At 44.3% G+C, this 17,500-nt stretch overlaps 3 protein-coding genes across 5 annotated transcripts in view; all 3 read left to right on the top strand.

The window, feature by feature from the left end:
• LOC134101217 (double C2-like domain-containing protein beta) overlaps positions 1-4,376 on the top strand; it is a 13,831-nt gene extending 9,455 nt beyond the window's left edge. Inside the window, exons 12-15 of the mRNA XM_062554813.1 lie at positions 247-404; positions 1,734-1,815; positions 2,145-2,241; positions 2,576-4,376. Coding sequence (XP_062410797.1) covers positions 247-404; positions 1,734-1,815; positions 2,145-2,241; positions 2,576-2,706 — 468 coding nt within the window. The 3' untranslated portion in view covers positions 2,707-4,376. The remainder of the gene's footprint in view (positions 1-246; positions 405-1,733; positions 1,816-2,144; positions 2,242-2,575) is intronic.
• A 1,829-nt stretch (positions 4,377-6,205) lies between these two features.
• Positions 6,206-13,223, top strand: pla2g3 (phospholipase A2 group III). Of its 3 annotated transcripts, none has more exons than XM_062553734.1 (8): positions 6,206-6,328; positions 6,922-8,038; positions 8,576-8,708; positions 8,922-9,056; positions 9,591-10,099; positions 11,156-11,285; positions 11,853-11,972; positions 12,524-13,223. In XM_062553734.1, exons 2-8 carry the CDS (start codon positions 7,474-7,476, stop codon positions 12,717-12,719), a joined length of 1,788 nt encoding a protein of 595 aa, XP_062409718.1. In that variant the 5' UTR covers positions 6,206-6,328; positions 6,922-7,473; the 3' UTR covers positions 12,720-13,223. The 3 variants fall into 3 exon arrangements, with proteins under 3 accessions (XP_062409718.1, XP_062409717.1, XP_062409719.1); XM_062553735.1 differs by lacking the exon at positions 6,206-6,328 and having other exon boundaries at positions 7,009-7,026; positions 7,382-8,038; XM_062553733.1 differs by lacking the exon at positions 6,206-6,328 and having other exon boundaries at positions 6,624-8,038.
• Positions 13,224-13,518: 295 nt separating this feature from the next.
• The window catches only part of LOC134100510 (tetratricopeptide repeat protein 28-like), a 57,356-nt gene continuing 53,374 nt past the window's right edge, over positions 13,519-17,500 (top strand). Inside the window, exon 1 of the mRNA XM_062553732.1 lies at positions 13,519-13,908. Within this exon, the coding sequence (XP_062409716.1) occupies positions 13,879-13,908 (30 nt within the window). The 5' untranslated portion in view covers positions 13,519-13,878. The remainder of the gene's footprint in view (positions 13,909-17,500) is intronic.

Below are 17,500 nucleotides of genomic sequence, written 5' to 3' on the forward strand. Positions count from 1 at the left end.
AGGTTGAAAAAGGTGAGAGTAAAAGGTTAATTAGATCTGGTATTAGATTAGATTGTTGTGTAAACCTTTGGAAATGTTAAGATGGTGAGCCTCTCTCTTTCTCTGTGTGTGTGTGTGTGTGTGTGTGTGTGTGTGTGTTTGTGTGTGTGTGTGTGTGTGTGTGTGTGTGTGACTACGTGTGTGTGTGTGTGTGTGTGTGTGTGTGTGTGTGTGTGTGTGTGACTACGCGCGTGTGTGTGTGTGTAGGTGACGGTGGGGGCGGAGGCGGAGGCAGAAGAAAGAGGGCGTGTTCTGGTGTCTCTGACGTACAGCAGCAAGAAAGGGGAGCTTCAGGTGGGAGTCATCCGCTGTGCTCACCTGATCGCCATGGACGCCAACGGCTACTCTGACCCCTTCATCAAGATGTAGGTGCTCAGCATTTAACCAGATCTCACAAATAATTAACCACACCAACACACAGATTATCTAGCACAACAACATACAGATTATCCACCACACCAACAGACAGATAATCCACCACACCAATCCACGGATCAGATAATTCACCACACCAGCACACAGATTATCCACCACACCAACACACACATTATCCAGCACATCAACACACAGATTATCCAGCACATCAACACACAGATTATCCACCACATCAACACACAGATAATCCACCACACCAGCATACAGATAATCCACCACACCAACGCACAAATAATTAACCACACCAACACACAGATTATCTAGCACAACAACATACAGATTATCCACCACACCAACACACAGATAATCCATCACACCAACCCACGGATCAGATAATTCACCACACCAGCACACAGATTATCCACCACACCAACACACACATTATCCAGCACACCAACACACAGATTATCCAGCACATCAACACACAGATTATCCACCACACCAGCATACAGATAATCCACCACACCAACGCACAGATAATTCACCACACCAGCACACAGATAATCTACCACACAAACACACGGATCAGATCATTCACCACACCACCACACAGATAATCCACCACACCAACACACAGATTATCCACCACACCAACACACAGATAATCTGTTATACTAACTCACAAACACTGAGATAATCCACCACACCAACACACAGATTATTCACCACACCAACACACAGATAATCTGTTATAAAGATCACAGATTATCCATTATACTAACACAGAGATTATCCATTATTTGAAGAGAGAGATGATCCATTGTGATACAGTAGCTCCATTACAAACACAGAATTACAGAGATTATCCATATCAACTAGATGTAGATCCAAGATTCAGGATTAATTTCCTGCATCTCATTATACTTTTATGAGATATAAAAAGTTGCCTAATAGCCTAATGAATCAGAATCTGATCACGCTTTAATCATGAAGAAGAATGAAGAAAAGAAATTTAAATGTTTTTTATTTTTGTTATTTGATATATTAATCAACGAACAAAAGTACTGTAAATAAACTTATTACAGTAGCTGTGTGGCTAATATTCATCTGTTATCCCTGTCCAGCTCTTAAAAATGATAAATTATTTAGATAGCCTGTATTGTCCACCCTTGTGTATTAAGCTCATATAGCTGAAGAACACTCATACACAAAATCAGTGTATAAACCTCAGTGTGTTCTCCTCGTGTTCTGGTATTCATGTGTGTGTGTGTGTGTGTGTGTGTGTGTGTGTGTGTGTGTGTGTGTGTCTTATGGAGCAGTTGCTTGCAGCCTGACATGGGGAAGAAGGGCAAACGGAAGACTCAGATAAAGAAGAAGACCCTGAACCCTGAGTTTAATGAGGTCTCCAACACGCACACACACACACACACACACACACACACACACACACACACACACACACACACACACACACACACGTGCCATGTAGATAATGAGCCAATCCGTCAGCATGCCATGTTTTAGCTGATACAGAGACTGATGTAATGGTTGCAGATATATCACGTCATGGTGGGTTTGGATGCCATCTGTGAGTGCAGTTGCAGGTTAATTGTCCATAGCGCCTGATTTGCAGCCTGGTACAGTAGTTTGGTAAATGGACGACCTGGAGTGGAGGAAATGGTGCCTGTCCTGATAGAGCTGCAGTGTTAATGGTAGATGTCCATCTGCAGGAATTCAGCTTCGAGGTCAAACACGGTGACCTGGCCAAGAAGACGCTGGACATCTCCGTGTGGGACTACGATCGCGGGTCATCTAACGATTTCATCGGTAAGACGTTCGGAAGGCACTGGGCTCTGAGTGAGTGTGTCCAGAGCTGTGTGGTGCCAAGAGAGCAGTGCATTGGGCCTATTAAAGGCGCTGTAAGTGATTTCTAACCTGGGACACTTTCTGTCACATTTAATGAATTTATCATGATATACCAGCTGTCCATTCTTAGACTACATTATGAAAAAAAAACAGACCCTTTTGCCACCTGTACAATACGATTTAAGGGTTTTGGCAGAGTCCTGCTAGTTCTGACTGGGTTCTCGGATGTTGGTGGGTGCTAGTTCTGACTGGGTTCTCAGATGTTGGTGGGTTCTCTGGTTTTCTGCCCCTGCAGGCGGTTGTCAGCTGGGCATCTCTGCTAAAGGGGAATGTCTGAAGCACTGGTACGAGTGTCTGAAGAACAAAGACCAGCGGATTGAGCGCTGGCACGTGCTCCTCAACAACCAGCAGCCGCTCAGTGACTGAGAAGTCCTCTCCCTACAACCTCAGCGACTGAGAAGTCCTCTTCCTACAACCTCAGTGACTGTGTCATTCAGTGTCATTCCTCAGATAATATATATATAAGACCGATCTCCTTAATTAGTGATTTGGGAATCAAAGCAGTTTGCGGACAGTCATGTTTTTGGTGTATTTTGTGAACACTTTGAACAGAACATGAAGACTTTTTCAGTTAAACGGTAGCAATGTCATGGCTTAAGCCTGCATTCCAAAAACAGCGGCCATTTTGGTTTTAACTGCACGGCTTTAATTTGTCGTCTCATCAAATACAGCAAGATGTTTTTTTTGTTTCGACTTTTGTAAAGTGACCTTGAGTTTGAGAAAGGTGTTGTATAAATGTAATTTTATTTGTTGAAATAATTATTATTATTTATGTGCAGTTACTTATGATGTAATTATTGCGTAATCATCAATGGTAATAATCAAATGATAACCCAGAGATGGATATGAATGATAACATTGTTTTAATCTTTAACTAGAACTGATATCTAATTAAGTCTGGTGACTAAAACAGCAACCAGTGTCACTCTGCTAGAATAATAAACGTGAGATTGTTGTGAAATTATTCTGAACTGAATAATCAGTTAACGTAGAAGCCTGATTAGATTTCACATACTGTAGATCCGATAAACCGATTCTTTTAATTTTTTTCCCGTACCGACAGCACTCGGTGTGACCTTCTCCTCTAACTCTGTGCCATGATGCTTATGAAGGGTTTGCCTTTCTCACTCTCTTAACTCTTTCTACTATCTTGTCTCTGCCTTATTTATGCCCCTCCAGCATCCGTGTGGAGAGAGTGAGAGTGGAGATGGCTAACACAGTAGTGTATAGATGAAGAGGCATCAGTGTGGAGAAAGTGAGAGTGGTGATGGCTATCAGGGGAGCATGTAGATGATGAGGCAGAGAAGCATGTCATATGACTGAGATAAGATATAAGACAGCGTTGTTTAAAGGTGAGAAAGTAAACGATGACGCCACTAAAGAGGGGAAAGGTGATGGAGATTTTGTAACAAGATACTACTGTCTTACCTTTACTACGAGCATTGAATGGGCCACCTTCAAGTCAGGGTCAGTCAAGGTCAAAACTTACCCAACGTCTGTATTTTACTTTAATTAATTAATTTATTTATTTATTTATTTATTTTCCTTTACCTGGTGAGTCCCATTGAGATCTTACATCTCTTCTTCAACGAAGCCCTGAGCCCCCAAAAGTAAAAATACACTAAGAGCAACAACAGAAAAGGTATCCAATACCAATACAGGACAAACAGAATGGTGTACAATAATGAGCAGTCCAGACACAGCCATGTATTTTACAGTATATCACCGTGATGCATGTATATTGTCGAGGTCATGCCAGGACAGCAACGTCAGATTTTGGTGACACTGTCATGTCGGGCCGTTTTACCACCGCAAATGTGTATTTCTCTCGGTGAACCAAACGCCTTGTCATCCATTATCCCTTACATCAAGCATGTACTGTATATCGTGGAGATCATTTTACATCAAGCATGTATTTCATGGAGATCCCAGCACTCAGCTGTGGTCACTTTGGTCACTTGTTTTCGCTGTGTTGGCTGTTATGATGTGTATGTTGGTCTTGCTGTTCACTTCAAAAACTACAAGTTCTAATAAATGCAGATTCAACACTCATTTGTGCTACATTGTCTGGCATCTAATGCCACAAAAGCATTAACAAAAATGTCTGCTTTTCTGAATTTCATATCTATCATCTTACATTGGAATTAATTAATTTTGCAGTCATTTTTATCTAAAGCAAGTGCTAAGTGAGGAACTACATTCAATATCTCACTATCTTGCCGGTCACAGTCTCTCATGTTGATGAATAAGTATTGCATGTTTATGGTTATGGTTCTTAGAAGACATTTAAGTCACCGGCAACATAATGACAACAATAAACATAATCAATAAAAACAATGGTGATGTAACCTCTGTAAGATAATACTGTATACTATAATTGATTGTAAATAATGTCATATTTGACCTCTGCCCTTACAGTGTGGCGTGTGTGTGTAGACGTGTGTAGATGTGTGATTGGCTGAATGGTGGTGGTGATATCCTGGAGAAAACCCTTTGAAGTGACGGGGCACCAAACTTTGTGCGAATCAGGTGAGCAGAGAACCAACCAGAAAGCACCAATACACACACACGCACACACACACACCTACAACTGAAGGATACATGTGATGCATATCATCCTCAAACATACAAGGATAAAAGGATATTACTTGTCACATGCATAGAGGTACTTGAAAGATATGTAGTGAAATGGCATTTACTGTAACTGCTCCACTCTCCTGTGCAGACGCATTACTAGCTATTTATAAGTATAAAGAAGAAAGATTTAGAAGGATTGAACAAATAGACATCTACAAAATACATTACTCACTTTCAGTAATCTATTGAAATACGTTCCAAAATATACAGCTGTGGTGGAATAAGTAGCCCTCACAATACTGTGTACAGTTTCCATACCAGGTGTTGAGGTTACCTGTTAGAACACACTCGTAGGAAGTACAGTCTGGGTCTTCTTAGAGTACTGGGTGTTAGTGGTCCACTGAGGACCTCAGTGAGGTGAAACTTTCAGCCCTCTCCATAGGCTGCACACCCATCTTTAATTTGATACATACAGTACAAACACATCAGTACACACTGCACACCGATCTTTAATTTGATACATACAGTACAAACACATCAGTACACACACACACACACACACACACCTGAACAACTCGCACACGCACAAAGTTGATCTGTGACACATGGTGTGTACACATGGTGTATAGACACACACACACACACACACACCCACTGAACTTTGCATCACTGCTGCACTTTTCTGTCTCTGACGCGGCACCAAACTTTGTGCGAATCAGGTGAGTAGTGAACCAATCAGAAAGCACCGACAGATGTACACATATATACATAGATACACATACACACACCTGCAGTATCTGAACTACAGAAGTACATACTGCAGCATGTATACAAACCTGAGCCACACCAACACACAACACACACACATGCAGTGATAGCACACACATCCACACACACACCTGAACCAGAGACACACAGCACACACACATCAAATCAAACAAAGCTGCAGACATGCACACATGCCACTGTTGACTGACACCACACACACACACACACACACACACACACACACACATCCATCCATACACATACACACACACACTTGAACTTTGTATCACGACCTGCTTCTGGGTTGAAGGTCAAATCTTATCAGCGCAGTCTCTGAGATGCTGGCATCAATATCTTTCATTTAGGTTTTATGCTTTATGGCTTGTGTAACACTTCCCCCATCTGATGCAGCTGAAGTAAATGCTGTATTTGCAGTAGGCTACTACTGAATTACAGAAAGCTGTGACTCAGGAGAAAACAAATAACAAACAAAACAACAAAACAAACAGACAAAAAGGAGAGGTGAGTCACCAGTCCTGTCTGTGTTCAGAACTTCCAGTCCTGTGTTCGGAACTTCCAGTCCCGTGTTCGGAACATTAGAGGGATCAAGGAGCCGATAAACATCTGGGAATTCGAAAATCAGGTTTGATGATATTTGGGAATTTAAGCATCAGGTTTGATGATATTTGGGAATTTAAGCATCGGGTGTGATGACATCTGGGAATATAAACATCAGGTTTGGTGACACTGATGAATTTAAGCATCAAGTCTGATGTCACTGGTGAATTTAGACGTCATGTTAGGTGACACCTGCAAATTTTAACATCAAGTTTGGTGTTAACATCTGGAAAACGTAAACATGAGGTCTGATGGCATTTGAATTTAAGCATGACTTTTGGTTTATAGGTTCATTAAAGGTAGATTGGTGATTGACATGTACAGTAGTGTATATGAAATGGGCCTGGTCACTGTTGAAATCCAAAAAAGCCAGAATGTGAGGGATAATAAATAAACAGAAACAGAAGCGAGTTTGCCGTCTGGTGCTGTAGAAGGACAATATTGTATGTAGGCTCGCCTTATCTATCTCCCCTTCTTATTTGAGTCTGATAACACACTCAAGGACAACACCGGACGAGGTACAACAGCCAAAGAGATGCATGTGTGTGTGTGTGTGTGTGTGTGTGTGTGTGTGTTTGCATTTCCCAGAGAGTAAGTTCATGAGCTCATCTCTTCCAGTTGTCCCACCCCCTTGGAGTTTGTCTGATGTGGCTTGATGTTGACATACGCGTGGGAACCCCCTCCTTCTATGTATAAATGAGAGTCCCTCTCTGCTGTGCCTAGGTAGGATTCACGACCACAGTCACCGCCAGATCTCTCTAAACTGTGCTCGCACAAAAACTTCACTTCAAACTAAGTCATCTATCTATCTGGCTTTCAGCTCACAAGATTTGACAACATAGCTTGTGCTTAATAACTAAGACTGTGAGGATTTCGAAAACCGATTTAGTTAACGGCTTGTGTCAATAAGCTATCTCAAGCAATAGAGCAAGTTTTAAATCACAGATTTATTCCACAGCCAGTGTAAAAAATATTTTATAATACCTAATTATTCATAGGTACAATATATCGTAACAAATTATTGTATTATTATTCTATTGTTGTTACAATAATATCACTGTATTATTATTACTGCTAGCAACAGTTACATAGGTCCAATCAGAATCATCCAGTCGGTTGTGTGAGGAAAGACTGGTCGACCCAGGGTCAGTAACCGTAACTGGCCGTGAAATGCCCAGGAAGACCGTAACGTTGGCATGGCTGGCATCGTGCCTCCTGCCGCTGCTCTGTGCCCTGCTGTGTGCCCCCTCTGCCCGCGCGGAGATGCCCGGTGCGGCAGGATTCTGCTTCTGGACTCGCACCCTGGCGGACGGGCGTGCGCATCAGACGTTCCTGCGGCGGCGCCCGGGAGGGCAGCTGGCGCTGTACCATGCCGTGTGGGCACCCGACGGGCGACACCAGGAGTGTGTGACCAGCCGAGACTCCGCCGTCACCCACGGCTACCGGGCGGAATGCCAGGAGCGCCGGCCGGAACTCTTCAGCCGGAGAGCCCAGAGGAGCTTCCAGACGCGCGTGCTGTTCCGGCCGGGAGTGTGTGTGGACGCGGACGCGGACGCAGGCGCGGACGTGGGTGTGGGGGGCAGCGCGGCGGTCAGACACACACGAGACCTGCTGACCCAGCAGCACGCTCACACGGAAGGATCCAGAAGCGTCCGCGTGAAGAGGGGGCTGATCATGATTCCTGGAACTCTCTGGTGCGGCACGGGCAACACTGCGGCAAACTACAGTGACCTCGGTTAGTGCACCACACACACACACACACACACACACACACACACACACACACACACACACACACACACATAGTGATTGAATGACCAGTTGGTGGGTGTGTCACATTTATGGGTGTATCATCTCGTCTATTATTGCTTGTGCTGGTATCTGTCATCATACACCTGTGTGTTTATTCTATCCTTATTCTGCTGTGCATCTCACCTGACATTATACACCTGTGCATTTAATCCATCCTTATTGTGCTGTGCATCTCACCTGTCTTTATACACCTGTGCATTACTGTAAATCCATCCTTATTCTGCTGTGCATCTCACCTGTCTTTATACACCTTTCTCTATACACCTGTGTGTTTAATATATTCTTATTCTGCTGTGCATCTCATCTGTCTTTGTTCTGCTGTGAATATATCTGTGTGTGGTCAGAGTCCGTTGTACTGACTCTCTCTGTGTGTGTGTGTGTGTGTGTGTGTGTGTGTGTGTGTGTGTGTGTGCGTGTGTGTGTGTGTGTGTGTGTGTGTGTGTGTGTGTGTGTGTTTTAGGTGCCTTTCCACATACAGATGAGTGTTGCCGGGAACACGACCACTGCACACACACCATCGCCTCTTTCAACTATGGCTTTGGTGTGTTCAACAGCAACATCTTCACCTTATCTCACTGCGACTGTGATAACAGGTACACACACACACACACACACACACACACACACACACACACACACACACACACACACACACACACACACATACACATAGAGGCTTCTGCTTCAGTTGAACTTGTGTCATCACAATCTGCTAGTAAACAGTGAATTGATGCAGTGAAAGTTGTAGATTACCTTACAGCTCACAATAGTTTAGAATGTGCTGAGGTTCTGGTGTGTTCCGTCAGGTTCAAACAGTGCCTGCAGCGTGCGGAGGACGCTATGGGGTTCGTGGTGGGCTACGGCTACTTCAACGTGCTCAAGATGAGGTGCTTCGAGTGGACCATACAGACGGAGTGCACGGAGCGAGCCTGGTGGGGCAGGTAACGGCTTTATATTCCTTTCTGACGCAACACATGTAAAAATACTCAATGCTGAAAAAATATAAGCTCATGTCAAAGTGTAGCTTGGCTATGACCAGAGAAAGCTCAATCTTTTAAAAGTATTTAATGCTGAACAAATATAAACTGACATTGTAAAAGTGTCCAATGCCAAGCAGAAAGAGGCACAAAAGCCATAATTTGGTTCATATTTTTAAGCAATACAACTTACTGGAGAGTACTTCGTATCAGTGTGTGTGTGCTCGCTCCTCTGAGTACCGGTATCTACTCCTGACCTTTGTTGACCTCCTAATCTAGCTGTTCAGGACAATCATTTTGAGCTCTCTCTCTCTCTCTCTCTCTCTCTCTCTCTCTCTCTCTGTTTCTCTGGTAACTTTTCTGGAAACACTGTTTTGATGAGATGAACCCAATCTGCTGAGTCTCGTTGGATTGTTTTGTGTTGTTTGCACTTGCTGGGGCGATAGACAGATGACATTACTGCAGCTCACACCTGCATTCTGTGTTTGTCTTTGCCAGGTGTCTGTCGACTGGCCCGGTCCGTTATGCTGAAGTGCAAGAGCCTACAGACTACAACTCTACTCTTACAGAAAACGGCACTCTGCCGTACCCAAGCCAACTGACCAAACTCTATTCAGAAATGACTACCAAACCAGTCTCAGACCTGATTATGAAACCAGATTCACACCCAACGACCAAACCAGATTCAGAACATACTACCAAACCAGATTCAGAACATACTACCAAACCAGATCGAGCTCCAACTACCAAACCAGCCTCAGCCCTTACATCCAAACCCAATCAAGACGGGTCATCTGAACTCAAGCTCCCCACACCAGCACAGTCCATCATGCCCACTATCAACCTCCCTGACCCCAGAACTGACGCCTCAGACGCTAGAACCGACCTCCTGAACAACAGAACCGACGTCTCAGACCACGCCGGCGATCTCCAGGGATCCACACCCAGCAGCAGCCTCCTGCTCCCCACCCCCACCACCACCACCACCACTACGCCCAAACCATCAGGTGGGTTACACCAAAGATCCCTCATCACTGACAAGATCTCAAGAGCAACATAATGCATCTCTATGGAAGCAAAATTCAGGAAACAGTTCCTGTCTGCTTAAAGAGGTGTCATAGTGGGATATCGATCTCAAGCAGTTCAGTTTGAATGTAACGTAACTTTCTAGGTCTGCTTAAAGGGGGATTTCGCCCCCCTCCCCTTTGCGAAAACAGAACTCGGAAATGGTCGAACGTTTGCGCCTCTCGCTCCGCTTTAACCCTCTCTGGTTACACACTGCCAACCCTCCCTCTTCAGTCCACCCTTTAAGTCCCTCTTAGACAAAAATCTACTTTTTAACCTTTTAACATCTCCACCTGGTGTTTTTAATGTGTTACAACACAACAAGTATTTGTGGCAGAGCACTGTTTGAACAGCCCCTATGGACTGTAACTTTGTAACTTTACAAGTCATAACATGTAAATAGGAAAATGTTGGAGTTATTTTGTCACCTTGACGACCAACTGCTAGTTGGTGCTGACCATCTCAATGAACTATGCTAAGCTAGGCTAACGTCAAACTGAGTTACTGCACGCACAGAGAGAAGGGTATATATCATCTTATCTAGAGGAGACGGGGAATAAGCTCATTTTCCAAAATGTTGGCGTGTTCGTTTAGAGGTGCTTTCTAAGATTCTCCCCATAGTCCACTCTTATATGGAGTGTGTGTAAGATTCCCTCCCGTCTGTCCACATTAATACCGAACAACATAGGCCTAAACTCTTTCTGTCTGAGTTAGCCTAGCCTAGCCAACTATCTGTGTCTCATGTTAGAGCTGTCCTAAACTCTATTGAACTCGCTCATTTCAAGTTTCCTTGCCAGATCAAACAAACCAGCCTGGTACAGGCCAATCCACCCAAGAACAGTTCTGACTATATTTGTATTAAATGTGTTCTCTATCCAAAGGCCATCTTCTTGTGTGGGCTGTGTAGAATGTCCAGTAAGTCCACTTTATGTGTGTGTGTGTGTGTGTGTGTGTGTATGAGTTGTGTGTATAACATGTGTGTGTTTGTGTGATTGCAGATACCCTGCGTGTGTGTGGTGTGTATAAGCTCCTGGATGACTGTAGACTGCAGGTGCCCCCTCTGCAGGAAGTGTTTGGGCTGAAGAACACAGAGCTACGAACCCTCTATCACTGCAACTGCACCAAAAGGTGAGACACACACACACACACACACACACACACAAAACACACACACACACACACACACACACACACACACACACACACACACACACACACACACACACACACACACACACACACACACACACACACTATCTCTCACAAACTCAAACAAATTCACACACCAAAAGGTTTCTATTGCTGCATTTCTACCAGATGTGATACACATGCATACATACACATACATATACTTTCAATTGCAATCCCATAGATTCTGCTGCACATTGGTGGTGTAGTGTGTGTGTGCAGACATGTGCGTATGTGTTAATATGTTAATGTGTGTGTGTTCATGGGTGCACGTGAAGGTGTGTGTATGTGTGTGCACGTGCAGGTGTGTAGATGTATGTGTCATGTGTTAATGTGTGTGTGTGTATGTATGTGTGTGCACGTGCAGGTGTGTAGATGTATGTGTCATGTGTTAATGTGTGTGTGTGTGTGTGTGTGTGTGTGTGTGTGTGCACGTGCAGGTGTGTACATGTATGTGTCATGTGTTAATGTGTGTGTGTGTGTGTGTGTGTGTGTGTGTGTGTCCAGGTTAGCGGAGCACATGCCAGTTCTGGAGGCTGCCGGGCTGCACACTCTGATGTTGGACTTTGTGGCGGAGTCTTGCTTCATCCTGCCACACACACAGAGCAGCGATTCACCGCAGAGCAGGTCAGTGTGTGAAAGTTCAACTCAAACTATGAACTCGTCGCACCCACAATGAATTAGCACACACACACACACACACACACACACACACACACACACACACACACACAAACACACAGTGCCCTCTAGTGGACAGCTCAGACTGCATTCTCTATAAAGTGTCCAGCTTCAGAAAGTAAAAATCATACCACATATCTGCGCCAACCATTCACTTCAACCAGCTGATTCTAATTAGCACAAGTCTTCAGTCAGCTAGAGCAGCTAATTAGTGAGATCATCTGTGTTAAGTGGACAGGTAGAACCAATACATGATTGGATTTTTACTTTCTGAAGCTGGAGTTTTCCACCTCTGCCACCAAAACACACACACACACACACACACACAGACACACACACACACAGACACACACACACACACACACACACACACACACACACACACACACACACACATGCCTAGCTTGCACACTCCCTACACTATGTATTTTTTTGTTGTTGTCTTTGTGTTATTCAATGACTCCAAACCTGCAATTAACAACTCTCCCCCCTTACAGTGCTGTATTGTTGCAGATGCCATTCTTCCTGCCGGGGCGAGGATGGGACAAGCGTCCTGCAGGCAGGCGCCACCTACTGGACAGACCTCGCAAATTCAACCAGAGTAAACGGGCAAAGAGGAAAGACTTGGGGGTCAGGCTCTACCGTAAATGCCTGAGAATGCATTCCCGGCTGCAGAAGCCAAGGCGGCATTGAAATAGCTTCTACATGAGTCACCTGCGAATATCAGTTTAGCAAAGCTCTCGGACACAAACTTTTTAGACTTTTCCTCCTGTGCTGTGCTGTGCTGTGCTGTGCTGTGCACAACCTATCAGCTAAATCTGTGTGTTTGACTGACATACTCAAGGCCCAATCCCTAGCCCTGAGCTCCTTTGGGTGTCTGACTGATGACAAACGGGGTTATGTGGATGATACCTCGGATGCCTCTGATGCTGAGCCGATGCTCCCCATGAGAGCCTACTCACATTGAGAGGAAGCATGACTCAGGACGCGTTCTGCTACAAGCGTATAAAAGTTGCATATGTTGTTGCTTAAACCATAATAATGTATTGTCTGTTGTATATAACTGTAAATATATAACGTGTTGAATAGCCTATATTGAATATCACTCAAGCTACTCGAAAGAAGTGTCAGCTGAATGTTGTCTGATGAAAGTCTGCTGTTGTAAATATTATTTAATAAAAAGTTATTTCGACTGTCCACTATGTTCACTTATGGTTTCTACAGTGAGAGGTCAACGGGTGACCAGCAGAAACTGGATCAGGCCACCGGCCTGTATAGCCTAACGACGCTTCTGTGAAGACGTGACCGAAGTAGGGGGTTTAGTGGGGGGCACGTTCAGGGTGCTGGCCGGGTAGCCAGCGACGGGGGCGCACAGACCTAGTCAGTTAGTCTTGGGACCAGCACTACGGTAGTAGGCTATAGCTGCCCTCGGTGAATCCAGCGGTAGCTAATAAAGATAGGCTGCCTGAGCACTACGGAAGGCAGGAAGAGACGCAGGCAGCGGGCTGTGGAGAGGGTTGAGGTCGGTAACTCTACTCCGCTGTGATGTCAGCAGCGGTAATGCGCGATGGAGCTCCGCTGGAGCCACAGCAGAACCGCCTCTACCGGGAGAAAATCCGCTACAAGCCCAAATGCCAGAAAAAAACGGGGATTTGACAACATGGCGTACTTTCTGTGGAATAACTTTTCTTAAGACGCAACGAAGAATTGTGCATCCCGACGAACCCGAATATTTGGAAACGTTGGCAGAACTTTAATTTTATCTTTTGAAATAGATTTTCCACCTTTTTGTAAATACTTCTATCATGGGATGAAAGTTTCGAGTTGTCGCAGACCGTTGAAGTAGGACAGGATGGAGAAACAAGGATCTCGAAAAGAAAAGGTAACGGATACTGTAATATGAGAGTATAGTGTCGTGTAACTTTTAAACGCGAATATCTTTGTGAGAACGAACTACTACCGTCATCCACAATGCAGCCTTTCCTGTTTTGTCGAGTCTCCCCGAAAATATGCGATCGCAAACCATTGTATTCGCTATAGCCGCTTGGTGCAGTGCCTCGCATTTGTGCAGATGAAAAGGTAAACACTTATAACAGTCCCTTGCATCTGGAAGAAGTCCGACCTTTGTCTTCAGTCTGGCTAAACTGCGTAAAGTCTGTTTGGAACACAGATTACATTTAGCAGGGGCTGCAGTTATGCAAATGTAGCACACTTAGAGAAGGCTGTTAATTATGTCAGCAGTAACAATAACTTTTATCTTCCTCATCTCCGCCTGTCTTACAGTTGTTTGTTTTGACAGTGAGTGAAAGCAACCGCTAAGACACAGAGAGGAGCAGGTAAAGGCTGAGCCGTAAGGCCTCACTGACTATTTAACCCTTTATCATCCTACTGACGGGGCTCCCAAAGTCCCTGGGAAACAGTAAGAACAGGCCAAAGTGCACACAAACCCACCCTATCATAGAGTGTTTTGCATTACATGACAGCTTCTGAACACGGTATGAATATGAACCATAACACACAGAGTTAGTACACACTAAGTGTGTGTGTGTGAAATGTTTGGTGAGTAGGAGGGGGTCTGTTGCTTGGCATAGGGTTTGACCTCGGCATTAGCGGGGCCAATGGTAAAATTAATCAAGAGCATTGCACACATACACTTACTCTCGCTCTCTCTCGCTCTCACACACACTCAGACACACTCAGACACACTCACAGTCTGACCATCACGCTGGTCAGTAAAACCTGTGAAAAACTGGTCTGTGTGTGTGTGTGTCAGGTGTGTGTGCACACATGACTGTACAGCAGATCTTTCTCAGACTGCAATGGTGTGTTATAAGGTCAGAGGTGCTGCCCAGTCATGAGAGGAGGCCCACACTCTGGACAGTGGATACCCACACTGGTCCATCAATGTTAGTGAATACATCAAATGTCAACGGTGCGCAAAAATATGAAAGGTCAAAGGTTAAATTTCCACCTACAAAAAAACCCCTCCCTCTCTTCTCATGCAAAGCTACAAAAGCTGGGGGTTCCGAAGAAAAATGTCTGGAATTTTTTTATTTAGGAGACGGGCAAGCATGACCTTCTTGCCGTCCTTTCAGAAAATGTCCGTAAGTGTTCATAAATGTGCATAATCCTGGCTTTGTATACAGGAAGCAGAGACAGTAGGCCACAAGCTGTTCCAGCCAATCAACACACTGCCTTGGGATTGGGGAAAGGAGGGATGTATTTTGATTGGCTCTTCAGCTCCACAATCTGCATCCTTTCGCTACCATCACCGGCTCTACATTTAATAGCAAGACTGGTCATTATGGGTTTGTGTGTGTGTGTGTGTGTGTGTGTGTGTGTGTGTGTGTGTATGGTCATTATGGGGGCATTAACCCGGAGAGGTCAGAGCATGCCAACGGACACTGGTGATTAGGGAGGGCAATAAAGCCAGGTCCCGCTAGTGCGGCCACTAGGGATGCAACGGTACAGTTTTGCCACGGTTCGGTTTGTATCACGGTTTTTGGGCCACGGTAACGGTTCGGTTTCAATATATCAATATTATCTTGGCTCTAGCATACAGGAGGCTATATTTGCCTTTTCTATTTCAAATCAACAATGTGCTTCTACTTACACTTGCAGAGAAAATATTAAATGCATAGCCTGACACAGATGAAGCAGAATCACAAAAATGTATTAAAAGAAAAGAACACCATCATTGCCTTCTGTCATAAACAGGCAATGTTATCCATAGTGCAGTGCAGCATAAAGTAATGTGTAGTTATTTATTTAATAAACTCACTGTTCTTCACACATTTAAAGAAAATACTTAACTGTTATACACCCTCAAAAAAGTAGTGAACAATTCTGAAAATCTTCTCAAAATAATTGGTGAGGTAGTATTATGTGTAGTTTCAAATGGATATTTGATTTGGGAGTGCCTGCCCTGTCCTCTTTTATGAACGTAAAAAATTTAAACATAGACAAAAGTGCAGTGCAGCATTAAAAATATTAGAACAATGAAATGAACATTATTGCAACCTGTTGTCAGGGGGGGCAATATTCCGAGAAGAAAGTGGCAAATTTGCCACTTCACAAAGTGTCTGTTTCCCCTGTGTCTCCTGTCGTGTGTGTGTGTGTGTGTGTGTGTGTGCGTGTGTGTGCGAGAGAGTTGTGTGATTGACGAGTGGACGAGCGATTGACTGATTTAGCAGTGAGTTTATTGTTTTTCGAGTGGACACCTCCCGCTGCCCGTAGCCTAGCATGTACAACGTCAGGAAAATAAATGACCCGAGTTTGGAATGACATGTCAGCCTCCCCATCTCCTATAACCTCCCATCCCTACAATATTTTCCAGTAAACTATCAAAAAGAGAATACACTCAGCTGTGTCGGCGTCACGCTTTCTTAGGCTACTCTAGCGAGCAATCAACGCAGGGCAGAAACCACCGGTTACACTGTTACACACAGACTTTATAATGTGGCAAATTTTCGACCTTCTAAAGTGGCAAATTTGCGTCTTTACAAAGTATATATACGTGGCCCTAATACGCCGTCGTATTCGTTATGTCTTTGGGAATTATAGGAATATTGTTGTCGAAAGGCTGCAGCAATGGATGGTTGGGTTTTCGGTGGCAAACTAACTCTCCGTGCTGCTCCACTTAAGGTTACAGCCGGGTGATGAAGGCGCAAGTGGGCCGACATGTTGGATGTGTTACCTTTATTAGGTGATCGTTGTGAAGCAGTGCTTGCAATGCACACTGTGCTTTGTTTACTGACGGTCTTTTTGCCTTGTTCGTGGGCTACTTCAAATGTCGCCATGATCATGCAGCCGCCGGTAAAGTTTGTTTCTTCTCACATGACTCCTTCATTTGCATTTCAACGCGCTTATTGGCTCTTGGGAAATTCAGTAAAATTCTGATTGGTTGTTGCAAGGTTGACGAGAGGCAAGCTGAACAGTCAGAGAAAACGCATCCCCCGGGTCCTAAGCACTCCTCTCTATCGCTCCCAGGCTACGCGCGCGCAATAACCTTGTATTAAATAAAAAAGTTTAATGTCGCGTATACCGAAATATTGCGGTTTAGGTGAGTCTATTGAACCGAACAGGCCAAACCGAACGGTTCAATAAATTATTGAAAACCGTTGCATCCCTAGCGGCCACACATTAAAATGAGATTAAGGTGAAACTCAATCCCCAGGGGGATTAGGATGGGCCGGACGACCCCATAATGAACAGTACTGTGCATAACCATCATCTACTTAATTATATGTGCATGGGGACAGACCTCATAATGAACAGTGCTTTTGCATAATCATCATCTGCTTAATTTATGTGTGGATGGACATGTAACAGACCTGATCATTAACTCTAGTTGAGTATGAGGAGTCGTGTGTTCATAATCGTAACTGAATTATCTGGTTACTGTACGTGTGGACAGACTACAGTAGCTGAATATGAGGAGTCGTGTATTCATAATCGTAAACTGAATTATCTGG

The sequence above is a fragment of the Sardina pilchardus genome, chromosome 14 (assembly GCF_963854185.1).
Source record: "Sardina pilchardus chromosome 14, fSarPil1.1, whole genome shotgun sequence".
Classification (NCBI taxonomy): Eukaryota; Metazoa; Chordata; class Actinopteri; order Clupeiformes; family Clupeidae; genus Sardina; species Sardina pilchardus.

Coding starts and splice junctions, on each gene's coding strand:
- pla2g3 (XM_062553734.1), top strand. CDS start 7,474: ATGCCCAGGAAGACCGTAACGTTGGCATGGCTGGCATCGTGCCTCCTG. Junction 8,039..8,575: donor GGCAAACTACAGTGACCTCG/GTTAGTGCACCA, acceptor TGTGTGTTTTAG/GTGCCTTTCCACATACAGAT. Junction 9,057..9,590: donor GAGCGAGCCTGGTGGGGCAG/GTAACGGCTTTA, acceptor TGTCTTTGCCAG/GTGTCTGTCGACTGGCCCGG.